The sequence below is a fragment of the Zalophus californianus genome, chromosome 16, assembly GCF_009762305.2.
Source record: "Zalophus californianus isolate mZalCal1 chromosome 16, mZalCal1.pri.v2, whole genome shotgun sequence".
NCBI lineage: Eukaryota > Metazoa > Chordata > Mammalia > Carnivora > Otariidae > Zalophus > Zalophus californianus.
Genome location: NC_045610.1, coordinates 3,052,556 through 3,078,721, shown reverse-complemented (window position 1 = coordinate 3,078,721; position 26,166 = coordinate 3,052,556). Strand labels below are relative to the sequence as shown.

Sequence of the window (26,166 nt, the reverse complement as noted above, 5' to 3'; positions counted from 1 at the left end):
GATTGCTTCTGGATACTCAGTCCTTTTTTTTTTCTTTTAAGATTTTATTTATTTATTTGAGAGAGAGAGTGAGTGAGTGGGCACAAGTGGGGGAGGGGCAGAGGCAGAGTGAGAAGCAGACTACCCACCAAGCAGGGAGCCCCGCCCACGCCGGAGATCCCAGGACCTTGAGATCATGACCCAGGACCCTGGGATCATGACCTGAGCCAAAGGCAGACGCTTACCTGAGCGACCCAGTCATCCCTGGATACTCAGTCAGACATGGTATTAACCCCGCCAATGTGACTAAATTGTACCTTGTGACTAAATTGTACATTGAACCAGTTTAGGCCAATAAGATGTAAAGGGAAATTAACTGGGCCTTTGGTGGAAGCGATTCCTTTCTCCCCTTCTGGAAGGTGTGGGAGCATATCATTCAGGGGTCCTGGTTGCATGAAACAGAATAATTTGGGCTCATTGAAGCATAAGTGGACTTTATTATGAGCATCCTGGGTGATTCACAGCCTCTGGAGGAGCACCAGGAATCTCTAGAAGGACCAGGCGTGGAGTCCGCCCAGCCAGGGAAAATTCCACTGCAGAAGCGCTCCATGGTGGAGCCAGAGCCATGTGCCTGGGAAACTAGGAGAGGGGCTGCTTGATATTTCAGCTTCCTGATGATGTGGGAGTGTCCTTAAACATTGAGTCAGATCTCAAGAGACCAAAAAGGATGACGAGTGACCCCCGTTATGGACTGAAGGTGCTTGTCCTTCCGAAAATCGTCTCTTGACGTGTTAGTCTCCAGTGTGATGGTATTTGGAGGTGAGGCCTTTGGACATAATTAGGTTTAGACAAGGTCATGAGGGTGGGGTCCTTACAATAGGATTTAGTCCCTTCTAAGAAGAGGCTGAGAGCTAGCTTTCTCTCTTCACCATGTGAGGGCACATGGAGAAGACAGGAAGAGGGGTCTCACCAGGGACCACATCAGCTGGCATCTTGGGCTTCCCAGACTCTAGAAGTGTGAGACATAAATGTCTGTTGTTTAAGACACCCAGTTTATGGTGTTTTGTCATAGCAGCCCAAGGAGACCAATACAACCCCCGAAGAATGACAAAGAGCGGCCATCTTGCCACCATGAGGAAGCCACTTGGGATAAGGCTGCCCCTGCAGACAGAAGCCAGTTCCTTTGTGACAGTCCTAGGGCACTGGACCCAAGCTTCTCTGAGCACACTCTCTCTCGTCTTGAGACCATTATCGCAAGACACAATGCAGTCTCCTTGTTTTAACGTTAGTGTTGGTCCAACTTGTGTTTTCTATCACTTGCTGAATAAAGAATGTCTGCCTGCTGAGGGGTAAAGGGAAGACGGGGTTGGGGGGCCAGCCCCAGAGAGGGGGGACCTCATGGTTTATTAGTCAGGACTCTGGGTACAAGTGACAGAAACACATCTTGAATGTGTTCAAGTCACAAAGAGGAAATCAATGGTTTGTGGTCATTTAATACATATTTACGCAGCGCCTACTATATGCTACGCACCCTAAACACTGCAGATACGGATCAAAACAGACCAAAAAAAAAGCCCTACGGAAAACCATTACCCTCAAGGAGCTTACATGAGCAAGTAAGCAAGTATATAGTATATGCCACGCACAAAAGGAAGGGAAGGGAAAGCGGGGATTGCTGGGGAAAGCGGCTGCAATTTTAAACAGGTTATCAGGGGAGGCCGCACTGAAAAGGTGATATTTGAATAAATAAGGAACTGAAGTTGAAATTTTCCTTGGTAGACTCAGACTTAAAAAAAAAAAAAAAGGAAGAGCAAGGGTAAATCCCTGAGGCAGAAGAACAGCGAGGGGGCCGGCAGTGTGGCTCCAGCGAGACCAACGAAGGGAAGAGAAGGAAGAGTTGGGATCAGAAGAATGGTACCAGGGCTCCGATCTCCGTGCAGAGCCATTCGTTTATTGAATATTTTATCTCGTGGCAAAATCACACACCATCCTCCAAGCGGAGAGATCCTCCAACGTGGAGGGGGCCGGGGACAGAGGACAGAGTGGCAAAAGCACAGGAAAGCCCTTAAGCCGACTTGATTGACCATCGTGAGTCGCTCAGGGCAGTTCTTCTGCAGGTCGGTGAGCCGAGGATGGTGGACCCAACCATTCGTGCTCTGCTGGGGATTCCGGTTGCATCCCTCCCGATGGACTAAATTGGTTCAATCCCGATGGTCCAAGCAGGAAAGACTCTTTTCATCCCCACAAACTCTCTAGGAGCCGCAACTCTGGTGCCCACTGGGTGTGTTGGCTAAGCAACAACTGTGGGCGTGACAATTGTGGGTGGAAGGAGTCTGAGCCCCGCCCCGGAGGACTCGGGTATTTCAGGACCTTGATCTTTAAGACTTGCCCCGCCTCATCCTGAGGGGGCAGAGCAACGAGGGCAGCTGTCACCTCCTTCGCACCGCACGGCCGGCTCTCACGTGTGTTCGGCTGCCTAATAACAGCTCTTCTTCCGAGACTTCCTGGTCACAGCGACCAATCAGAGTGTTCTTCCTGTCCTGACCATTGTCAGCCGGCTGCCAATCGCGCGCCTCTACCAACGCCCCTTAAAGGCGCCGCCAACGCCGCCCGAGTCGGGGCGAATCAGTTCCTCGGTTCCTGCCCCGAACTGCGGCATGGAGTCGTCCCGGGGGCGGCCTGGGCCCGAGGCGGACCTTCTGGCTCTGGGGGAACAGCAAGCCGCGATCTTCGGCGGCGGGCTGGGCCGAGCACCCTCTGCGCCGCCCTCAGGCCTCCCGGTGTCCGGGCAGGAAGAGGCCGAGAACGTTGGGGGCGCGAGTCACCACCCCGCGGCGTCCCCGAAGACTTCGAGCCGCGGCGCCGTCCACCGGGCCGAGCGGGAGGCTCGGGACTACGAGCCGGGCCGCGGAGGGACGCCGTCCGCGCCGGGGAGCCGCCGGGGGGCGCCGGGTCCGGAGCCCGACCCGCACGGGTCCTCTGGGTGCCAGGACCCTGAGCCGCCGGAGGACGAGCCTGCATCCGAGAGGGGCTGCCGTCGAGGGAGCCCGGGAGGCAGCGGGATGGAGGCTGAGCGGCGGGAGGAAGACGAGGAGGAGGAGGCGGCGGCGGCCGGCAGGGCTGGCCGCTCGTTCTCCAGCCGCCTTCAGGACAGCCGCAGCCTGGACGGGCTAAGTGGGGCGTGCGGCGGCGCCGGGTCGGCAGGGGGTGCCGAGCCTGGCGCGGGCGGCGGGCGCCGCGCCACCATCTCCAGCCCCCTGGAGCTCGAGGGCACGGTGAGCCGCCATGGCGACCTCACCCACTTCGTGGCCAACAACCTGCAACTCAAGATTCGTCTGAGCGGCGCCCCTCAACCCCCGCCCCCTGCCCCGGCGCGGCCCTGTGCAAAGCCCGCGCCCACTCCGGCCATCCCCCCCATCGACCCCGACGTGCTGCGGGACCTGGAGCGGCTGAGTCGGGAGCTGGGCGGCAGGGTGGACCGTCTGCTGCGCGGGCTGGGTGGCGCGGTGCAGGAGCTGACCGCGCTGAGCGTGGGCTGCATCCAGACCTACCGCGACGCCGTGGACTCCCTAGGCGAAGCGGTGGACATGAGCATCAAGGGCATGTACACCCTGCTGGCGCGCTGTGAAGAGCTGGAGCGGGCTCTGCAGCCAGTTCAGGGGCTGGCGCGCCAAGTCCGGGATATCCGACGCACCCTGGAGGTGTTGGAGGCCTTGTGCAAGTGACCGGGAGGGCAGGAGTGGCCAAGCCAGGGCCCAGCAGGATCCTAAGGACTCTTCAAGGAGCCCTGGTGGGAACTGCCCGCTGAGGGGAGGCCTATGTATTGGAGGCTCTTCCAGACGCATTTAGCAGGTCTGCGACCACTCGCTGGGCCTTATTCAGGTGTATATGGGGGAAGTTCTGAAGCCTCTCCTGGTGGGAGGGGATGATGCTCTGCTTCTATTAAGTTGGCCATCTGTAGCGACCTTGTTCTCAACGCTCTTCTCCAGCGAGAGCACCATCTCTGGGAACCCAGGGCTTTAGGTCTCGGCTTGGGAGACATGACTGCCATATGCGGTCAAGAAAGGAGAACAGAAGAGGCTCCAGCCCCGACTGTGGCCACCCTGACTCCATTGGCCACATCTCAGGTGCCAGGGGCTGTGGGAGCTTGAGTGGTCCTTGGCCACAGGCCATGCAGAGAAGGATGCACACCTGCAGATGGATAACTCCCTGCTTCTTGCCCTCTGGCCCCCTACCATCCCCCCTTCCCCAGCCAGAACTGGGGTGGAACTAGAAGGAATGCATTGCATGGTAGAGGGGGTGAGGTGGGAGGGGTCTCACTGCTCTCAGGGTTCAGGCAGAATTGTTGCTGGTTTTGAAGCCCACCTGTTGTGGAGTGTTCTAATCAGTTTTGGCTTTCTGAGTTTTTGTGGAATTAAAGTGCTGCTGCTAAGGCTGAGGTGTGTCTGTGTGGGGTTCCAGGGATTGATGAGCTGAAGGAGCGGGGATGAGGGTCGGTCTCTTTCGTGGAGCTCTCTTGACCGATGCTGGGTGCCGGGCGGGAGTACATGGGCAAGGGTATATGGTTCCTGCTGTCAGGCAGCACTGTGATGGGGGAGGGGGGCAGACGCGGGAGGTGGGGCACGTGAGAGACACGGATCTGGGCTCCGGGATCCAGTAAAAGCAGAAACACAAGCAGGGTGTTCCGGTACCGAAAGGGAAGGGGCTGTCTTAGATCTGGAAGGGGACAGGCAGGGGCTGGGTGAACTGGACATCTTGACTCAGGAGGAAGACTGGAAACGATTGTTACCGCCATTCCTGACCACATTTCCCACCCTCCGCCGATCAGTGTCATGTTCATTCCAACGTCTCCAAGCTTCCTGTCCACATAGTAAGTTCCAGGAGCTCCACGTTATGGCCGGGAGCGTTATAAATAGAGATCACAGAAGGAACTCTAGTTTTATTAAACCTTCCTCCTCCTCCCCCAAGGCAGTGCCATCTTGGACTGAATTTCAACATGATTCTATTTTGGGTGTGAAAAGTTCTGGAATTGGAAATGTTGCTCCACAAACCTTCCCCGGTAACAAACTATAGCGGTGAAAAGTTAAAAAAAAAAAAAAAAAAAAAAAAAGAACACATCACATGTTTCTGGCCCGTACGGGGATCGAACCCGCGACCTTGGCGTTATTAGCACCACGCTCTAACCAACTGAGCTAACCGGCCAGTTATCGTCTGGTTTTCCGTCTGGAGCTATATAGAATTTATATTACTGATCGGTCTTGTCTTCAGAAAAAATTGGAAATGGACAGGACCGTTCCGAGAGATGCAAAAAAGACATGCAGGCGGAATCACTGAGCGTCTGGGAAAGTAACAGCAAGGCAACATCCGGGCAAGCACAGATGCTACTCTGGTGCTCGGCGGCATGGGTCAGCAGGGCGCAAATAGGGATCCCCAGCTTGGCAACAAGCACGCGGCTTCCGCTCACGCAACCACAAAACGCCAGGAATGGAAAGCGCCACCCAAAGGCTCCTGGTAGATGCCGGGAGGGACGGTGATGGATCTGTGGATGCCCACAGGCTCTTCGCAAAAGCAGTAGAACGCGGAGGCACCGCTGGGATTCGAACCCAGGATCTCCTGTTTACTAGACAGGCGCTTTAACCAACTAAGCCACGGCACCCACTGTTGGGGGTTTACGTGCCCTCTTTCCCTGGCCAGGTTAGCTCTCCTGCAGGTGAGTGGATGCCCAGGTGCCCCCTGGTAACCAAGCTTTGGCCGTCCTGGAAAACGGAGTAGAAGGGACGAAAACCACGGTTGGTGGGGTACCGCGGAAATGGAACCGGGGCAGGTGGGAGGTAACAAGAGAAATTCTTGCTTTGGGATGACAAAACTGAACCCCGGCTGCGACAATCGCACGCCGACGAGGATGGGATTCGAACCCACGCGTGCAGAGCACAATGGATTAGCAGTCCATCGCCTTAACCACTCGGCCACCTCGTCCGCCGAGAAGCGGCTTCCGCTCTTCTCTCTGGGGCCTGAACTCGTCCTCCCGCCCGCCGGACCCGCCCACGTGGCGGACCGCGCGCTCGTCTCCGTCGCCGAGCGACCTTCCCGCCCGCGCGCGCTCCACCCTCTCCCCTCCGGACCCAGCGACCCGCCGCGCGCGTCAGTCCTCCGGAGCCCTGCCCCCAGCCCGCGCTTGCGGGACCTGGATCCGCGCGCACCAGCCGGCGAGATCTGGGCTCCCCCGACGGGGCGGCTCGGGACGTGGCGCCAGGGGCGCTCGCCGTCCCGGCCCTGCGAGGCGCGGCTCCGACCTGGGCGCCGGCGCTCGAGGGTAGGTGGACACGCCGGGGAGGGGAATAAATAAAAGTGACGGAAGCCCTAGCGGGAAAAAGCAGAGCTGACCCCGACGTGATTTGAACACGCAACCTTCTGATCTGGAGTCAGACGCGCTACCGTTGCGCCACGAGGTCGGCCGGCCGGAGGGCTGGACAGGTCTCCCCATGGCCACTTGGCGGCCGGCCGGGGTCCCGGCGACCGAGGCTGAGAGCCGAGGGCCTTCCGGAGTTCCTAAGCTCCCGCGGCGTGAGGGGTGCGCGGTCCCTCCCGCCTCGTGCGTCCCGCGGGGCCCCCGCCCCCGGAGTCCTGCCCCCGAGCACCTGGCCCCGGGCTGTCCCCCGGGGTCCCCGGAGCGCACAGCCCGGCGGGGACGGGCGGAGGGAGCGTGTGGGAGCGCTGCCGGAGCCCCCGGCACCTGCGGGGCGCGAGCCCAGCTCCTGCAGCCACGCGTCTCCTCCCGGCTGCGCGTTCCCGGCGTCCGCGGGGCCTGCCTGCCCCGGCACCCGCCCCCGGCTCGGAGACTGATTTCAAAGGCCAGCGGGTAATTTCGTCGCTCGTTACGGTTCTGGGGAATCATTTACATGCAGTAACATACACAGACCTGACGTGTGTGTTTTGGTAAATTTTTACAAAAGCAACCCACAACGCATTCAAGGTATAGGACATTTCCTGCACCCCCCAGAAAGTTCCTCCCTGCCCCCTCCCAGAGGCAACCACTGTTCTGATTTCGATCACGACAGATGTCAGCATGTTTTAGAGCTCCCCAGGTGAGATGAAGCTGGCAGCTTCCAGAGAGGGGTACTGGAAGCTAGCAGAGACCCCCATTTGCCTCTCGAGCCGTTCAACAGGCCAACACGAGGAAAGAGGTCATGCTGTGTCTCCCTCCTTCCCTTCCAAGTCAAATGTCTGTGCATTCGGTACAGTGCCTCCCAAAGTCCTCAGAGACCACAGAGATGACACCCCCCACACACACACACACACAACGTCTCTCCGACGTGACTTTCATTGACTCGGGCATCCTTCCTTCCCACTCCCTCTACACTCCCAGCCTGTCTCCTCTTGACTCCTCCCTCTCCCTCCCCATTCCCAGTCCTCAAGTCTTGTCAATTCCATTTTCCTTCATAATTCTCCCGCCGGCTCTCATTCCCCACCCTCTCTTGCTGGATTATTGTAATAGACTCCTCTCTGATGTCTCTACCTCCAGAACAGCCAAAGAGGATCATCTTTTTAAAATGCGAACATAAAACCAGTGCCCCATCCCCTTCGAGATTAGGTCTTAACTTATTGGCTGGGTCCCCAAGGCCACAAACTTATTAAGTGGGCCCTGGAAGGGGGTTGCCAATATTCACATAAAGGCTTTCCTACTTACTGGTCGTGTGATTTGAGCTCGTTGTTGAACCTCCTTGCGTGTCCATGTCCCCATCCGGAAAATGGTAAAGACTGTGATGGATCACTAGTAGTTTATTTGCCAAGATAAAGTGCTCAGAACCTCACTGGTCATAAATCAGTTATTATGGTTGTTATTAATATGTGGTCCTTGCCTGACTCTTCAACCACTGCCACCTCACCTCCCAGGAGACAGCTACGGTGACTCATTTATAGTTCCTTAAACTCATTTTTGTGCCCCGTGTCTCTGTGCCACTGTCCTTCATCTGGATGACCCTTAACATACCCTTCAAGACTCAATTCAAAAGCTCCCTGCTCCCTACTTCTCCCCCCATCTGGGGGAGGAGGCCTGTGATGTGTCTCCTCCAGGATAACACTTTAAAGCACTATTTTTAACTGTTTCCCTCACCACACTCTAAGTTACTCAGGAGAAGGAAATATGTATTCCTAGCACCCCATACAATACCTGGAGTATCATGTGTATTCAATAAACATTTGTGAAATTAAGGACGGATAGATTTGGCAAAAGCACTAGGTGGGCAAGAGCCTGCTTTATAGAGGAAGGAGACGTGTCTGAGTAGCTGAAGAGCATGGGGTGAGGTGGAAATTTTTGCTAGAAGGGGAAGTTGGGTCAGCGAATATGGTACCAGGGACTGTGGACTTGAGTTCTAGGCTCAGAAACGTTCTGTAGCAGGTGTGAGGAATTATCAGTCCAGGGTCACCATCCAGAGTATTCTCGGATGTTTAAATCTCCATTTATCCCACCAGCTTCCAAGTTTTAGAAACCAATAGATTACTCTGTCCAGAGCTGCACTGCTCAATATGGTAGCCACTAGGGTGGCTATTCAATATGCGGCTTTTCAAATTAAGCTGAAATTTAAAAATTCAGTTCCTTAGTCCCGCTAGCTGCATTCCAAGTGTTCATTAGCCCCATGGAGCTAGCTGGCTACCACATTGGACAGAGACAATATGAAATATTTCTGTCATAGAAAGTTCTCTCAGACAGTGCTGATCCAGAGGCTGAAAGCTGGTGACTTGAGGCTGTTGCATGCTGTTGTCATCAGGGGTATTTTTCTCCCTCTTCATTTTTTTCACCGTTAAGCTGGATACTAACATTTATAACTGGAGTAAGAATCTGGATTTCTGGCCTCTCTTAAAAAAAAAAACACAAAAACAAAACAAAACAAAAAACCCCAGAAAACAACAACCACAACAAAACTCCCAGAAACCTGGCAACACTGGATTTCTATCTCCTTAAAACAATTGCCTGAAGCCGAGTAGGTGCTGCCCCACAAAACCCACAAACGATGTTAAATCTACCCGTTCACAATGATCCTAAAAACAACTAATTGATCCCTTTTGGAAGATGGTAGGGAATCGACTTATTATTCTGAAAACCGGTAAATGAATGGGGAAAAAGAAATCACACATGTATCCAGCTTTTCCTGTATGACCTGTATCTCAAGGTAAACGGGTGGATGAAGGCACATTCTTATTTATAGAAGAATAACAGGCGACAAATGCAGAAGGGAGCAATGCAATTAAGACATCCCTGTTTTGCAACTCCTCCTGAAATAATGAAGCTAGGCAGCCGTGATCAATTAAACCAGTAGGTGAAAAACTGATGGGAACTTTATAATGCTTGCCTCAGTCTGACTACACCTGAATCCACCGCTCACATCTAACATGGGAAAAAAGAGAGACAAGCAGTCAGGAGGCGCCTCCTGATGTGATAGAATAAGAAATACAGGCCAACTCCCGTGATGTCTATTTACCAGAAAATCGAATGTGAGATTCATCAACCACTAGATCTAGCAACCAGTTTACAGAAAACACAGGACATAGAGGAACATATGAAATGACAGGACCAGAGCACTGCCCACAAACGGCCCAGTGTCTTCATCAGAGAAATTGCAAGGAAGGAGAACAAGGCAGAAGAACCTACGATTAAAAAAAAAAAAAAAAAAAAAAATTTAAGAGACACATCAACCAAGTGTAATATGTGGACTTCGTCATATGTCTATATGATGGATATTGGGCAGTCTGAGCTATTTGGTGATGCCTGGGATTTGCTTGGCAATAACCTAGCGGGGCTGGGAGGGAGCTGGGAATCTAGCTGAAACAAGGTTGGCAATGTGTTGGTGATTTTTGGAGAAGAATGGCAGGCTTCGAAGGGGTTCATCCTTCTATTTTCTTTATTTTTACATATGTTTGAGTTTTTCCATGATAAAAAACATTTCCCTGAGCTTTTCTGACCAGATCAAATGTTAGGACAGGTGGGTTCCGGCCGTGGAGCCCTTGGATCCCGCTTAGGGAAGGACGTGCCAGGTCACCAGCAGTACCTTCTGTGGCCACAAGGTGGCTCTAACACTTACTTTTGTGTGACCTCTGTGGGACAGGCTTCTGGGAACCAAGATCATAGAGAGTGACAGGACAGACCTGAATGCCTGCTCACTGTTCATTAATTCATAGTGTGAAAAGTGACTACCCAGTTCTTACTGTCTAGTAGGTTCCCTAGGCAGGAAGCCTATTATAAACAGAATGCCCCACACTTCCAGCTATGGGAGCCCAATCTGTCCTCCTTGACCCCTTCCTTTTCTCATCCACTCATAGCCCCAAGTTTAGACCTTCTTATCTTTTAATGATCTCTTGATTCCTTACACTTTGCTCCACTTTCTTTATTCCACCCTGGTCCAATCTCATTCTGTCTGTCCTGGGATCACTATGCAGCTTCTTCGCAAGCCTGCTACTTAACATCTTAAAATCGATGCTCCACATTGCATCCAAAGTCATCTTCTAGAATACAGACCTGACCAGGTCCCTCCCCCTGGCTGCAAGGCCATGCACCGTGTCTGTCCACCCCACCCCACCCCACCCCACCCCACCCTCTTCTCTTCTACCCCCCGCTGTTACTAGCCTTCAGACATACTAGCTTCCCTTCTGTTAAATGAACGTACTGGCCTCGTTCCCACCTAAGGACCTTTGCCCTTGCTGTGCCTCTGTCTGGAAAGTTCTTTCCCCACATCTTCACACGGCTGGCTGACTCCTCTTCATTCTATTTGTTCTGGGACCTTGGAAAATCTTGCAAAAACAGGTCCTGGGTTTTGCTCACTTCCGACGGATGACAGTGTTTCTTTCATCTGTGAATAGTCACACTTGATCAACTGTCACTGGGGGAGGTTGGTTCTGACAGCCTGGGCTTCCCGTTCCCAGGAGCAAAGTCTTAGGAGTTATAGGCAGAGGGGGGAGCCCTTCAGTCCTTGCATCTTATCTGCGTGCTCAGAATGTTTTCACACGTGCTATGCTGTGCTTTCCATGCTGGAGAGCACATGGAGCCCACCTCTCATTGTATTTAGGATGTCAACACTGTCACTTGTTTTGAGGGTCTCATACTGATGAGGGTCACCTCCAGGGAGAGAAGCAGTGGGGTCCACTGTACTTTGCCTGTCCTCCTGAGGTAGCAGAGGTTTGAAAACATTTTCAGAACTTTAAAAAGGTTCAACAGTTAAAGAGAGAACCTCCCTACACACCTGAGAACTCAGAAACCCGTGAGGGTATATTTGATTACCATCCAATATTTCTGAAGTAAAAAAAGTCAGAGACTTTGGCTGAATCTCACTCTTTATACAAGTAATTCCTCTGAAAAGTCTAAATGATTGCATTTTTTATTTTATGGGTTTTGGGACCACATTGTCTCCATTATGAGATTAAGGCTGTACTGCCCTCTAAAGAGGTGGTTTTATAGGAAAATGTCACTGTATAGTTTCAGTATATAGGAGTTTAACATGTAGGGACCACCAATCCAGAAATCATCCCTTCTTTTTATAAAGCAATTTAATGTCTCAATGATATTATAGAAGACCCAGAAGGAAACCTTAGAAAAGGGTTATCATTTAAAACTTTTTATTTTAAATAATCTGGTTTACCAAAAAGTTGCAAAAATAATACAGAGAGGGGCACCTGGCTGGCTCAGTCCATAGAAAACCTGACTGTTGATCAGGGGTCGGGAGTTCAAGCTCTAGGTTGGGTGTAGAGCTTACTTAAAAAATAAATATAAGGGGCGCCTGGTTGGCTCAGTTGGTTAAGCGTCTGACTCTTGGTTTCAGCTCCCGTCATGATCTCATGGGTAATGATCTCTGGGTTGTGAGATCCGGCCCCTGTTGGGCTCCACGCTCAGCAGAGAGTCGGCTTGAGGTTCTCTCTCTTCCTCCCAGTCTGGCCCTCACCCCTTCAAATAAACAAATCTTTTTTTTTAAATGAAGATTTTATTTATTTATTTGACACAGAGAGAGACACAGCGAGAGAGGGAACACAAGCAGGGGGAGTGGGAGAGGGAGAAGCAGGCTTCCCGCTGAGCAGGGAGCCCAAAGTGGGGCTCTATGTGGGGCTCAATCCCAGGACCCTGGGATCATGACCTGAGCTGAAGGTAGACGCTTAATGACTGAGCTACGCAGGTGCCCCTCAGATAAATAAATTTTTAAAATATATATATATATATATATATATATATATATAAAATACAGAGAATTCCCATGTGCCTTCGAGACCATGTTCGCTCTAACATTGCCTCTCTGTCTCTATAGACACATATTTTTCCAAACCATTTGAGAGTAAATTGCAGACATAATGCTCCTTTACCCCTAAAATAGTGTGTATTTTCTAGCAAGGACATTCTCTTCCATAAAGGCAGTAGAATTATCAAAAATCAGGAGATTAACATGGATAATACTGATATCTAAACTAGAGATCTTATTCCAATTTGCCAATTGTTCCACTGGTGTCCTTTGCAGTGAAAGAAAGTGGGGTTTTTTTGTTTTTGTTTTTTTCTGGTCCAAGATCCATGATATTTCTCAAGTCAAATTTGTCACATCCCTGAGTTCTTCAGTCTTTGTCTTTCATGACCTTGAACAAACACCTCCTTGCTATCTCTTTGAGTTCTGAATTTTTTTACCCACTGGTTTAGAAAAAGGAAATCTGCTTATTATATTGGGGTCCTCAAACAGAGAAATGCGTTTCCTCTCAATCTGACATTTACTACAACAAAGTTGAAGATTAAATGACTCATTTTTCGGAGGGTCTTTCCTCGATCTGTTATTCTAGCGTGTCCCTTTTAAAAATATGTTTATAGCACCTCTTACCCTGCGAATTTATTATTTGTTCGCATGTTTGCTGTCCATGTCAATCTCCCTGACTAAATATAAACTCCAGGAAGGTAGAGCCTTCTGTCTTGTCAAGAACAGGAGCTCAGCACTTGCTAGCTGGTCAACGGATATTTGTCGAATGGATTTAGAAATCAGAAGTGCCCCCTGGGCGTGCGTGTGCGTGTTTAGCTTAGACCGGCCTGAAAGCACTGGGGTGGAGAGGAGGAAGAGAGATGATCTGGTAAATGGGCCGGGGAGGTCCCGGGGACGCTGTGACCTGACCCGGGAGCAGGGAGCTCGGGCGAGAACTTTGCCTTCTGCAAGGATCCCAGCTGAGGACCCAAGGTCAGTGAGGACGCTGATAGAGGTTCTTGGACCGCAGCTGGGCCAAGTCGGGGGCCCACACCTCGGAGAGATGAAATCAGAGCTGAGTCTGCGTCGCCGCCCGCTCCTTGCCTCCCAGGGGAGCAGGGCTCCCTGCCCTTCCGCCCGGTCACCCACTCCCTTCTCCAAACGCGCCTCTCATCCACGTAGAGAGCTGGCCATTTTCTGCCCTCTGCGATTCCCTCGCCAATCCGAGCAAAGTCGTCTGGGGACTCGGTGGGGGGCGGGGGAGGTGGTGTCAGAGAATCAAGGAAGGTTCCGGTCCGGGGTCCTCGGATAATCAGGGACCCCGTGACCATGTAATAAGGGACAGCCGTGCAATGCAGGGGCATCCACGTCTCCGCGTTTCGTTCCCGCGTCTGCTCGGGCCCAGGGCAGTGGGGGAGCCACAAGGAGGCGGAGGAGGGAGAGAGTGTCCCTGCCTCAGGCCCGCCGGCGCCTTAAGACCGGCGTGGCGGGGGCGTTGGTCTCCGGCGAGCACCTCGGGCGGAGGGCCCTCCCGGGCCACGCGGCGGCGACCGAGGGCTGCACGACGCCCCTCGCGGCCGACCCCCGACTGGCGCGGCACCCTAGAGACCAAGGCCGCCGCCGCTCGAGAATTGACTGCCCTCGCGAGATTTTCCGAGATCCGGCCGCTCCCCCCGCTGACGCGGTTGCCAAGGCAACTGGGCGGCGCCGGCGCCGGCGCGAGCCGGAAGGAGGCGTCCGTCGAATTTTTGCTTGCCAGCCCGCGAGACTTGAGGAGTGGCCCTTCTTGAGCTTGCAGCCCCACAGAGCGCGGCCTCCGCTGCAGTCGGCACCCCTGCCCCCGGGGGGCCATGGGCCGCATCTCGGGGCTCGTGCCCTCTCGCTTCCTGACGCTCCTGGCACATCTGGTGGTCGTCATCACCTTGTTCTGGTCCCGGGTAAGACCCACGGCCGCCCCCCTGCCGCCGCCCACCCCAATCCCACCTTAGGGGTGCTCCCAGCCCCTCCGCGCCCCTTCCCCACGACCTCACGGGGGCGAGCCCTCCCATCCCCCGCTGGCCCCAGTGCTGCCCCGCAGCCCGCCCCTCTTTCACTTTCTTCCTCTCTGCCCTGCTCCCCAGGACAGCAACATCCAGGCCTGCCTGCCTCTCACGTTCACCCAGGAGGAGTATGAGAAGCAGGACATTCAGTGAGCACTTGGGGGGCAGGGTGGTCAGACTTCAGCAGTAGCGGGAGTGGGGGGGGTCTTTGAAGAAGTCCCGGAGGCCCGAGCCAGCCCCTTTCCTCTCTTCAGGCTGGTGGTAGCGCTCTCCGTCACCCTGGGCCTCTTTGCTGTGGAGCTGGCGGGTTTCTTCTCCGGAGTTTCCATGTTCAACAGCACTCAGAGCCTCATCTGTATCCTTTGACGCACGGCCCGTTTCCATTTCGACTCCCTCCAGCCACCTAACTCGGCTTTTCTGGCACGACGGTGTGCGCTCTGGCGGGGGCAAACGGTCTCTCCAGTTGATAGATCTTCTTAGGCAATGTGGAAGTTTTAATACGATCTTCAGTAGTTTGTGAAGCTCCCGCCATGCAGCAGGCACTGGAGATCCCAAATGGGAGTAAAACACAGTTTTCCACCTTGAGGAAGAGGCAGATACTCAGACAGACATCTGTAACTCAGTGTGAGCATGTAAAGTATGAAGAAGCACTATGGAAACTCAGAAGAGACAGCAAGATAAATAAATAAACGAGAAAGACAGAAATGAGGAAGATGGATCAGGGAAGGCCCTTGACGCTCGAGTTGTAGACTGGGAGGCCCGGGGCGCTGCCTATGATTCCAGCAGTGTATCCGGTCACTGCGAGCCTTCTTGTGTGCCTGGGGTAGAAGGGGAGCCTGCTCCTGGATCTGAAGGGTCCAGGCTAGCCCCTAGATACCGGCTCTCTGGCTGTCTGGCCCAGCTCTGTCTGGTCTCTACTCATATGGCTGTCCTAAAACGCAGAGAAGTCAGGGCTGCGGGCTCTTGCCGTTGCAGGATGGTGAGGGAGCTAGGGGTGAACCTGAGTGCAGACGCCCGTCCCAGCAACGGCCTTTTCTGGCTTATCACCACCTATCGAACCAAAGGCTTTCCTTGACTCTGGTGCATTCCCAAGCCATTGGGGCTCACTGTAGTGCATCTGTGGCCCTGTCCTTTTTCATATTCGAGCGTTGGGAGTGCACCACGTACTGGTACATTTTTGTCTTCTGCAGGTATGGTAGCATCCAATGTTTGGGGATGGGGGAGGAAGGTTTATTCAGTCTGAAGGTTCCCCCCATCCAAGGCATATCCAGGATATCCTCCATGTGCGATATAGCAGATCCACTCAGCATGCCTCTCAGCATAGTCTCTTGAAGTCCCCCTCTCCTACACTTTTGGGGTGGAGTCTCTGGTTTGGGGATTTGGGTTTCTTTTTTTTTTTTTTTTTTTGGAAGGATCCTTGAACTCACCACCTACTGTCCACAGTGCCCTCCCAGCTATCACTGAAATGGCATTATTCGTCAGCGTCTTTGGGCTGAAAAAGAAACCTTTCTGATACCTTCATGACGGGAGCATAGGATTGAAGGTTGGAGGATCAAGGGACCACTCACCATTCACGGAACAAGAAAGGCCGTCTGCAGTCCTCCGCCTTCCTGCATTTGGTGGAGGATGTCAGTGTTCCTGTTAGGGTAATTATCACTCGAGTCTGGGATGATCAGCGTTTTATTTAGTACTATGTAATAAAATATACTTTAGAGTAAGATCAAGACTTACAAAACGTTTAGGGGAGAATTGGGGTGGACAAACTACTAAAGAAATGGAAGGCTGGGGCGCCTGGGTGGCTCAGTCTTTAAGAATCTGCCTTCGGCTCAAGTCATGATCCCAGAGTCCTGGGATCGGGCCCGCATCGAGCTCCCTGCTCCGTGGGAGGCCTGCTTCTCCCTCTCCCACTCCCCCTGCTTGTGTTCCCTCTCTCGCTGTGTCTCTCTGTCAAATAAATAAATAAATAATTTAAAAAAGAAGAAGAAAGAAAGAAAGAAACGGAAGGCTGTTTTACAGCCTTGCAGACTGTAAGATCCTGGGTTTCGCTTTTATTTTGGTCATTACGGTAGCGTCTGGCGGCAGGAAGTAGGCGGGGATATGTAAATACAAGTGGTGTCTGCCGTTAGGGTGCCAAGCTCGTGAGTGGGGCATTCTGGGAAGGATTAGTTTATGGGTTTTTTTGGCAGCCAGTTGTGGGGGGGAATGTTTTTTAATATCTGTAAATACATATAGCAATAAAATGGAAGACCCTCGATAACTTCGGTTGCTGGGGCTAGCGCGTTATTTACTCACCCTAGCCGTAAGCGGCATCGTTCGCCCTGAGTAAGGAATACGCAGGGTGGCGGTTTTATCGTCAGGTAGGATAATCCTTACCTGTTCCTCCTCCGGGAGGGCAGATCGGAATATGATGATTGGAGCTTGCATGATACGTGATTAGCGTCTCCTGCGTGGCCGGGGCTTGCAACACCCCGGTCGCTCCTGTCTGATTCTGCCTGATGATCCACCTTTATTTTGTGTGTATAGAAGTTGGGAGTTTTTTTGTGTTTTTTGTGCTGTTAAGGTCTGTTAGTAATTGTGTGTGTATTTTGGAGTCCACGTGTGGTTTCTCAGCTTAAAGTGTGTTTGGGTTTTAGTGGGGAAGGTGTTTTTCCGCGGGAGGTCTGGTCCCGGTGTTATTGGTTAGCAGTGGCCCGTGTTACGAAGGTTCAGGCTCACGGACGCGGGGTCTTTATCTTTCCGGAAGCGTACACCACTGCTCGGTGTCAGGTGTGTGTTACCTCTGAGCTTCCACCGTCCCAGTTAACTCTGGAGAATAGACGTGTGTCTTAACTCCCTGAGCTTCCACGGTCCCAGTTAACTCTGGAGAACGGATGTATCTCAACTCCCTGTTCGTGTTTTTTCGTGCTTGGTGTTACGGACTTTTTTTTTCTCCATGGCAGGAAAGACCACCTGCTCAGAAACCGGGGTTCAGCTTACCTGCGGGGGCATCAGGGGTTTGGTGGGAACCCCCCAGCTCTGTTTGTACGCACACGGGGGGTAGTTTCTGAAATACCCTGTTGGGCGTTGTGCAGACGCACCAGTCGTCGGAGGGGTTGCCCTGTCCCAGGATGAGTGTTTTCAAGGTCCTATTTCCTAGCGAATCGGGAAGGTTCTCTATATTTTTCAGCCCTGAATAGTGGAACCCACGCCATCCTAAACAAGCAGAAGGCATCCAAGGTGGTGTCTCACACACACACAGCCTTTCCCGACACTCTTGTCCCCCCAGCCCTTCATCCTGAGCGTGTGTTCAGTAAATACTTATTGCAGAGCACTGTGATGGGTGCGGAGGGAGTCGTGGTGACGAGGACCCATGCTCGGCCTCAGCCATCTCAGATACTGGGGCTCACGAAGACAAACACTTGCCCCCTACTCCCAGAGTAACTGCCTAGCACATTGTGGTAAGTGCCCCAGGGGAGGATTGCAGAGGCTTGGGAGTAGAGACTACTTTGCCCAAGGTGGGGGAGTGAGGTCCCAGAGTGTGGCTGGAGCAGAGGTAGAGGGGCAGATTGCCGAGGCCAAGGAAGGTGGACATGGCCGGCCGGGCTTACAGGCCGCTCAGGAAGGTCACATCCCACTGCAATCTGGCTGTCACCCGCACCCACTGGTGTGGTTCGATGATTTGTGAAAGCCGACTTTTTGTTTTTCAGAAACATGTGTGGGCTCTTGCACCACAGCTATTATCAGAAATTATGCAAACTCACAAATTATATTTAGAAACAGAGGTAATACTCATTTAAATAAAATAAAATTTAAAAAAAAGGTACGACTCAAAACTCATTACTTCCTGGTTATTTTTTTTCTTCTTTTTTTTAAAGGATTGTATTTATTTATTTGAGAGAGAGAGAGAATGAGAGATAGGAAGCACGAGAGGGGAGAGGGTCAGAGGGAGAAGCAGACTCCCTGCCGAGCAGGGAGCCCGATGCGGGACTCGATCCCCGGACTCCAGGATCATGACCTGAGCCGAAGGCAGCCGCTTACCCAACTGAGCCACCCAGGCGCCCTCTGCTTCTTTTTTTAGTTTGTAAGAATTTTATTTTTATTGAGTACAGTTGACACACATGTTCCATTAGTTTCAGGTTCCTATTTTCTACATTTTACTATTATGTGCTCTCGAGCTTATTTACATTTATTGTATTTGTATGGTGGGAGTGCTATTTAAGGATTGGCTACTACTTGTGTTTCTCTTCCCAACTCCTATAGATATCAAGTTGGTATTTTGAATTTGGCCTTGGTAGGAGGATTTATACCACAGAAATTGGCAAACACTACATATCAGGCTTTGTTGATTGTCTAGATTTCAGAAGATGATGGAGAAAATGCTAATAACGCAGATTAAATTTAAAAATGTCACGTCTGTTACATTGTGAATAGCACACAAAATGGAGGAAATATCCCCCCAGATGTTGAAAACTATTGTCAGATTCAGCAAAGAAGTTTGTCAAGTCATTGAGGAATGAGTGAAGTCTCAACATATTCTCAATGTTTCATTTTTGTCTTACTCAAAAATGTAAATAAAAATATCAACCAACATTCATACTGGAGATACCCCTGGAGTTGGGACACAACTCCATCTATGAAGTCATGAATGCAAGAGTGGAATTTACAATAAATAATATTGTATGTTTTATTATTATTTGTAACTCCTCTGTTACACATCCTTTGACTCAGTAAGATTTATAATAACCATTTATAAATGCATACTATTTTTGGAGAACTGGTGGTGGGTTTTTTGTTTTTTGTTTTTAAGATTTTATTTGTCAGAGAAAGTGTGTGCACAAGAGCACAAGCAGGGGAGGGGCAGAGGGAGAGGGAGAAGCAGGCTCCCTGCTGAGGGCTCAGAGCTCAATCCCAGGACCCCAGGATCATGACCTGAGCCAAAGGCAGGTCTAACCACCTAACCGACTGAGCCACCCAGGCGCTCCTGGATAGCTGGTTAAACATTCATCAGCAGTTCCTTGGACAGCTTCACCCACCTCTTGTCCTCAAACAAATCTAGACGCTGCTGGTTTCCAAGTGTAGGCTCTCTTATGTGAGCCCTAGTCCAGGGCAAAGACCATGGGAGCAAGCTGTGGAGCCCATCCAGGGTTCAAAGTGTCCCTCCCCTTCTTGGCTGTGTGATTGGCAACAGGTCGCTTAACCTCTCTGTGCCTAACTTCCTTCACCCAAACTCCAGAAGTAGGTACTACAAGCATTTCAACTTTCCGTCTCTTAGTCCACCCCAGAGGCTTTGCCAGTTAGCATCAGAAATAGGTTTTCAGGGCACCTGGGTGGCTCAGTCGTTAAGCGTCTGCCTTCGGCTCAGGTCATGATCCTAGGGTCCTGGGATCGAGTCCCACATCAGGCTCCCTGCTCAGCAGGAGACCTGCTTCTCCCTCTCCCACTCCCCCTGCTTGTGTTCCTGCTCTCGCTGTGTCTCTCTCTGTCAAATAAATAAATAAAATCTTTAAAAAAAAAAAAAACTTTTTAAAAAGAAAAAATAGGTTTTCATTTTTATTTTGAAGTTAGCTCGTCAACCAGGATAAGCCAGTCACAGAAGACAAATACTGCTTGATTCTACTTCTCTGAGGTACCGAGGGTAGTCAGAGTCATAGAGACAGAAAGTAGAATGGTGGATGCCAGGGGCTGAGGGGATGGGGGTGAGGAATTGTTGACGGGGTAGAGAGTTGCAGTTTTGCAAGATGAAAAGAATTCTGGGGATTGGTTGTAAAATAGCATGAATGTACTTAACAGTACTGAATTGTATGCTTAAAAATGGTCAAGATGGTAAATTTTATGTATTTCTGACAGTTTAAAAATTAAATAGATGATTTGGGGCATCTGGGTGGCTCATTCGGTTAAGTGTCGGCTCAGGTCATGAACTCAGGGTCCTGGGATCAAGTCCTGCGTCGGGCTCCTTGCTCAGCGGGGAGTTTGCTTCTTCTGTCTGCTCCCCCTGCTTGTTCTCTCTCTCTCTGACAAATAAATAAAATTTTTGGAAAAAAAAGTTAAATAAATTTAAAAATAAAAGGCCAGTGGGGGAAAGAAAAATTAGTCAATAAAGGTTATTAGAAAATTGAGTCGCCATCTGGGGGGAAAATATGGATCGATACCTTACACCACTATTACCAGTAGATCAAAGGTGACAGTGTAAAAAAATACAAGCATAGAAGGACTGAAAGAAAACTTGACATTTTAAACCTTTTATCTTGACTAATTTCAGACCTACTGAAAAGTCGCAAAATGGTACAGATCTCCTGTATAGCCTTCACCCAGCTCTTCCAGATGTTAACATCTTGCGTGGCTGCGTCATGATTATGGAAACCGGGAAATTAGCATTGTGGCCATACTATGACCTCATCGACAGCTCTGATGTGAATTTTGCCAACTTTCCCACTAATTACCCTTTTCTGCCTCAGCCTCTAAATCAGCCTTTGGCTCAGGTCATGATCCCAGGGTCCTGGGATCGAGCCCCGCATGGGGCTCCCTGCTCAGCGGGGAGCCTGTTTCTCCCTCTCCTTCTGCTGCTCCCCCTGCTAATGTTCTCTCTCTCTCTCTCTCTGTCAAATAAATAAAATCTTTTAAAAAAATAAATAATAAATAAATCAGGATTTCACATTGCATTTACTCGTCACTCTTAGGCTTTGAACCTGAGATGGTCCCTCGGTTCCTATTTTTCTGCCTTTCACCATCTTGACACATTTGGAAAGTCCTGGTGAGTGGTTTTGCCGAATGTCTCTCCATTTGGATTGAGGGTATGCATCTTTGGCAAGAATACCACGGCAGTAAATAGTTTGGAATGAAGAGGACTTTTCTGAGTATGAAAACAAAACGCAGAAGTCCTAAAAGAAAAGCCTGATGCATTTAAATATGGATTAAAAACGTAAAAAGTATGCATGGTAAAAAATCATAAGCAAAAGCTAACAGATAAATGACAGTCTAGGGAAAATATAATTCATATTGCAGAGAAAGAGCTAATTTTGAAACATGAAAATCTACAAATCTATAATATACCAATAGGGCGCCTGGGTGGCTCAGAAGGTTAAGCGTCTGCCTTCAGTTCAGGTCATGATCTCCAGGTCCTGGGATCGAGCCCCATGTCAGGGGCTCCCAGCTCGGCGGGGAGTCTGCTTCTCCCTCTCCCTCTGCCTCTCCCCCCCTCTTGTGCTCTCTCTCTCTCTCTCTCTCTCTCAAATAAATAAAATCTTTAAAAAAAAGAAATACACCAATAGTTCAATAATAAAGGACAGAAAAATTATACGGATATTTCGCAGGAGAGGAAATATAAAGAACTCTCAAATATATGAAAAGATGCCTAAACTCATTTACCATAAGAGAAATGCAAATCGTGTTTAACTTAATTTGTAATGCCCAAAAAGTTTCATTAAGAGGTAAAGAGGGGGGCGCCTGGGTGGCTCAGTTGGTTAAGCCACTGCCTTCGGCTCAGGTCATGATCCTGGAGTCCTGGGTTCGAGTCCCACATCGGGCTCCCCACTCGGCAGGGAGCCCGCCCCTCCCCCCGCCCCCCCATGTGCCCCCTCCCGCTCCCCCTCTCCCTCTGTCTCAAATAAATAAATAAAATCTTAAAAAAAGAGTTGAAGAGGGTATGGGTTTAAGGAAACAGGCCTCTCCTCTTTGTTGGTGGGAGCAAAAATGGGTAACACACTCACAGAGCCCAATTTGGCAATAGTCAACAGAAATCAAAAGTAATCAAAATCACAAATACTCATACCCTTTTGACCTAGGATTTTCACTCCTAGGAATTAGCCCTGCACATTTGCACGTAGGTGAAATGGGAACATGCAGATTATTCTTTGCAGCTTTGCTTGAGTTGGCAAACTATGCCTGTCAACAGATTGGTGGAATTATGTTACAGTGTAATACTAGGCAGCCAGGAAGGAAACCACCTCCAAGAGGGGTCCTGTCCCTCCCCGGCTCAGTGGGAGGAGCGTGGAACTCCGGATCTCAGGGTCATGACTTTGAGACCCACATGGGGTGCGGAGTTTATTTAAATAAATAAAAACCTTAAAAAAAAAAACCAATCTCCATATGTTAAGTGACAAAAGGACCTTGTGGAATGGTTCCTATGGTTTGCTTCCATTTGGGTAAAAAGAGGAAACTATGGGCCCTGCACGTGTCTGGAAGGTCTGGAAGGAGGCCACGGAAACTGGGAAGATTGGTGTTGAGGACAGAAGCTGGAGGGCAGGGAGACAGGGCAGGAGGTTAGATTTTCTCCAGGAGCTCTTCTGAACTTGCGGAATCTTGAAGCACACACATTATTTAAGAAGACAAAACTATAACGTTTTTAAAGAATGTGAGCCCGCAGCCGCTGATGTTTTCTGCCTGGAAATGAAGCTAAGTCAAGAGTCCAGCAAAGCTTAGAAAGGGAGAAGCAGATCCCCGATGACATCACATGAGTGCCTGTTTCCTGCTATTTCCAGTGAAGTTGCATAACAGGAGAGCGCTCAGATTCTCCTTCTTGGCTGAAATCTGTTTGAGCCGTGTTGGCAAGTCTCTTGATTGTTACTTCCATCAAAGATCTTGATGTTTTGGGTTATTGTCTTTTTTTTTTTCAGCTTTATTGAGGTCTAACTGACAAACACATTGTGTTTTGATGATCTTTCCTGTGTATTATTGTAGCTCCCGGTGCCCGCACAGTGCCTGGCGCAGTGGAATGAAAGAGGCCTCATCCCACCAATGAGGAACATGAGGCCGAAGGAGAAGGCCATTAACTTCACGCAGAGACGGAGAGCTGGGGCTAGAACCCAAGTCTCCTGGCTGTCAGGCCAACTCATTTCACTCAGTCTTCATTGAGGGGCGCCTGGCAGCCTCAGTCCATAGAGCCTGCAATGCTTGATCTGGGGTTGTGAGTTCGAGCCCCATGTTGGGTGTGAGATTACTTAAAAAAAAAAAAAAAAAGCCAACAAGTCTTCACTGAGCATCTTCTACCTGCCAGGCTCTGGACATGGTGTGTGAGATGGAGGGGAAGTAAGGATGTGGCCCCTTCCCCCACAGTCTGGAGACCCCTCCACTCCCCCCAACACACACAGAGGAACCTGTAAACGTCAGTGAGTCTCTAATGAATAGAGGATTGCAGAGTCAGGATTTGGGACCAGGAGGCCTCCCAGGTCCAGAAGACTGTGATCTGCCTGTGTCCTGTCTTACCCACACCCGGGCTCGGGCACCTGGCTTTCCCACCACCCATGGTCCCAAATGCCCACCAGCCCAGACAGGGCTGTCCTCACGGGGAACAGTAGGCACACAGGTCCTGCCCGAACCCATTCTCCCCAAACGGGTGCCTAGGCACTCACCATTAGCAATCCGTTTGCCTGCTCTGCTGAATTGGCGTTTACAACACTCCTAGCCGAAACCTTAGTCCACTGTCATTCATTATTCATTCGCCAGCCTTGTTTCTGGCACTGTGTTGTGGCACCTGGGCAGGGAGAACAGGGTAAAATGGTACCACTTTATATATGTAAGTTTCATACAAAAAAACTTTTTATTTTTTTTAATTTTTTTAATTTTTATTTTTTTTTAAAGATTTTATTTATTTATTTGAGAGAGAGAGAAAAAACATGAGAAGGGGGAGGGTCAGAGGGAGAAGCAGACTCCCTGATGAGCAGGGAGCCCGATGTGAGAGTCGATCCTGGGACTCCGCAATCACGACCTGAGCCAAAGGCAGTAGCTTAACGAACTGAACCACCCAGGCACTCCTAAAAAAAACTTTTTAAAGAGACATTCCAAATGTGAAAGAAAATTGACGAACCAACTTACAAAGACTCCATCAAGGCATTTCTCTGTGCCTAGTTTCCCCCAAATGTAAAATCAAGACAGTACCCACCTCCGAGGATTGTCCTGAGAGCTGGTTGATCATGGGGACTATTTACAACAGCATTCTTAAGAGCATTGTTATAGGAGCAAAAGAATGAGAAACAACCTAAAAGCCAGTCCCTTCGGGGACTAAACTGTGGTGAGCTTTCTGGCTAAATATGGAAGATTGGCCACGAGTGTTGTCTTCCCTTTCTTCGGAAACGGAAGTGAATAACAGGAGGGGAGTCGAAGATGGATACATCAAAAAGGGCCAAGAGACCCGAGAGACAGCAGTGGACAGGAGATTTCAACAGTGGCTGAAAGGGGGTGGTGGGCAAGCAAGGGCAGGGGGAGTCAGGACGTGACATCTGGAGATCCTGGAGGTCCTGGAGGTCACTGGATCCCCGGGTCAAGGCCTGGCTGAACCCAGGGGGTGGCTGAGAACCCAGATTCAAAGTGTTGAGACCCTTGGCGTTCCCTCACCTCTTACACCTGAGTCGCACGCACCATCCCCCACATCCCGATTTTCAGGGAGGCTTTGGACTTGGGGACAGCAGGAGCATTAGAGACGTGAGGCTTGGGGCTACAAGCAGGAGCCCCCACCCTACTCCAGATTCTGCTCCCTCCACACGCAGTGAGGGTGGGGATGGAGAATGGAGGATAGGCATCTCTCATAAAAACTGAACGGTCCCAGAGAAAGCCTGCCACCCATCAACATTTCGGAGTCCCCGTGAAGAGGCTTCCACTGTCCTACGGGAAAGCCTAGGGTCAATGAATGCTCCCCGCTACACACACATCTTCCAATCAGCCTCTTGGCGGCTCCCTGTTAAAGCCAAGGACCAGCAGACGTTTGAGGGAGGCCGGCAAAATGAGAAAGAGAATCCTCCCACATGTTAAAAACAAAAATTAAAGGGGCGCCTGGGGGGCTCAGTTGTTAGGCGTCTGCCTTCGGCTCAGATCGTGGTCCCAGGGTCCTGGGATCGAGCCCCACATCGGGCTCCCTGTTCCACGGGAAGCCTGCTTCTCCCTCTCCCACTCCCCCTGCTTGTGTTCCCTCTCTCGCTGTGTCTCTCTCTGTCAAATAAATAAATAAAATCTTTAAAAAAGCAATTAAAAAAAAAAGACAACTGGAAGGGGGTCACCTGGGTGGCTCAGTCGGTTAAGTGTCCAACTCTTGATTTCGACTCAGGTCATGATCTCAGGGTCTTGAGATCAAGCCCTGATTTGGGTTTCATGCTGGGTGTAGAGCCTGCATAAGATTCTGACCCTCTCCCTCCACCCCCGCAGGCACTCTCTCTCTCCCCACCTCTCTCTCAAAAACAATAAAAATAAAAACAAACTGTAAGAGACAGAGATAAATACAGGGTGGGGGGGGGGCACAAGAAAAAAATAGCCTATAATAGGAAAGCTAAAAAAAAAAAAAAAGGAAGGGGCTTAATGCATATAGTCTGCAAGCATTTGTGTTTTTAAAAAGAAAAAAGAAGCATCTATCTCTTTTTGTGTCCCCCCCAACCATTCTGGAGGATTTACAATCAGCTCAGAAGGAGGGTTGGCTATGTTTTCATTCTTTTGTACCTTTGAATTCTGATTTTTGGTTGTTTTACCTATTACCGAGTTTAAACTCTAATACCGAATAATAAAAATATAATTATTATTGTCAGAGAGATGAGAGAAGAAACTGCATTTTGGGGAATGAAAAAAATAAATATCACAAAAACCTTCCCCCCCCCCCAAAAGGAGAGTACACAAAACCTTCCAGGGTATAAAACAAAAAGACTGATGAGTTGGGGGGTGGCCAAGGGAACCTCAGCTTTATGTCTAATGTTTTAATATTTTGCAAGGAGAATACAGTCACATTAGTGTGTAATTAAAAAACGGAGCTCAGGTGGAAATCCATGTGAAGCGCCTAGCTCTGAGGAGGTAGGCTCCTGGGAGTTTCCTGTCCCTCCAGGAGCCCAGGGCTGCAAGCCTTCCAGGACTGGAGGGCTCAGCCAGAGATCACAGAGGTCACAGGCCTTGATAGCTGTTTGAGATAGAGGTGGGGCAAGCCCCTGGGTCCCTGTTCCAGGCAGCATTCCCGAGGGCGTGCCCCTTCTGCTCCTAATTAGAAGGCCTTGTCCTTACGA

The 26,166-nt window shown here is 50.5% G+C and overlaps 2 protein-coding genes and 5 non-coding genes across 9 annotated transcripts; 3 read left to right on the top strand and 4 right to left on the bottom strand.

Annotated features, from left to right (window-relative positions):
* Positions 1–1,704: 1,704 nt before the first annotated feature.
* BORCS6 (BLOC-1 related complex subunit 6) lies at positions 1,705–4,414 on the top strand. Its single transcript, XM_027626071.2, has one exon. It carries the CDS (start codon positions 2,637–2,639, stop codon positions 3,702–3,704), a length of 1,068 nt encoding a protein of 355 aa, XP_027481872.1. The 5' UTR covers positions 1,705–2,636; the 3' UTR covers positions 3,705–4,414.
* A 693-nt stretch (positions 4,415–5,107) lies between these two features.
* Positions 5,108–5,181, bottom strand: TRNAI-AAU. The gene has a single exon. It is a non-coding gene; the product is annotated as a tRNA-Ile (tRNA).
* Positions 5,182–5,561: 380 nt separating this feature from the next.
* On the bottom strand, positions 5,562–5,635 carry TRNAT-AGU. Its single transcript has one exon. It is a non-coding gene; the product is annotated as a tRNA-Thr (tRNA).
* A 238-nt stretch (positions 5,636–5,873) lies between these two features.
* TRNAS-GCU lies at positions 5,874–5,955 on the bottom strand. Its single transcript has one exon. It is a non-coding gene; the product is annotated as a tRNA-Ser (tRNA).
* Positions 5,956–6,359: 404 nt separating this feature from the next.
* Positions 6,360–6,431, bottom strand: TRNAW-CCA. Its single transcript has one exon. It is a non-coding gene; the product is annotated as a tRNA-Trp (tRNA).
* A 7,450-nt stretch (positions 6,432–13,881) lies between these two features.
* TMEM107 (transmembrane protein 107) lies at positions 13,882–20,777 on the top strand. 3 transcript variants are annotated; one of them, XR_004819670.1, is made up of 7 exons: positions 13,882–14,113; positions 14,297–14,364; positions 14,470–14,570; positions 15,309–15,405; positions 15,659–15,861; positions 17,522–17,652; positions 20,454–20,777. XR_004819670.1 is itself a non-coding variant. In XM_027624768.2 (5 exons), the coding sequence occupies exons 1-5, from the start codon at positions 14,027–14,029 to the stop codon at positions 15,726–15,728; spliced, it is 423 nt and encodes a 140-aa protein (XP_027480569.1). In that variant the 5' UTR covers positions 13,882–14,026; the 3' UTR covers positions 15,729–16,706. The 3 variants fall into 3 exon arrangements, 1 of the variants encoding a protein (XP_027480569.1); XR_003525142.1 differs by lacking the exon at positions 17,522–17,652; XM_027624768.2 differs by lacking the exons at positions 17,522–17,652; positions 20,454–20,777 and having other exon boundaries at positions 15,659–16,706.
* Positions 16,566–16,702, top strand: LOC113908352. Its single transcript, XR_003515429.2, has one exon. It is a non-coding gene; the product is annotated as a U8 small nucleolar RNA (small nucleolar RNA).
* Positions 20,778–26,166: the final 5,389 nt, after the last annotated feature.

Coding starts and splice junctions, on each gene's coding strand:
- TMEM107 (XM_027624768.2), top strand. CDS start 14,027: ATGGGCCGCATCTCGGGGCTCGTGCCCTCTCGCTTCCTGACGCTCCTG. Junction 14,114..14,296: donor TCACCTTGTTCTGGTCCCGG/GTAAGACCCACG, acceptor CCTGCTCCCCAG/GACAGCAACATCCAGGCCTG. Junction 14,571..15,308: donor CAGCACTCAGAGCCTCATCT/GTATCCTTTGAC, acceptor TGCATTCCCAAG/CCATTGGGGCTCACTGTAGT.
- BORCS6 (XM_027626071.2), top strand. CDS start 2,637: ATGGAGTCGTCCCGGGGGCGGCCTGGGCCCGAGGCGGACCTTCTGGCT.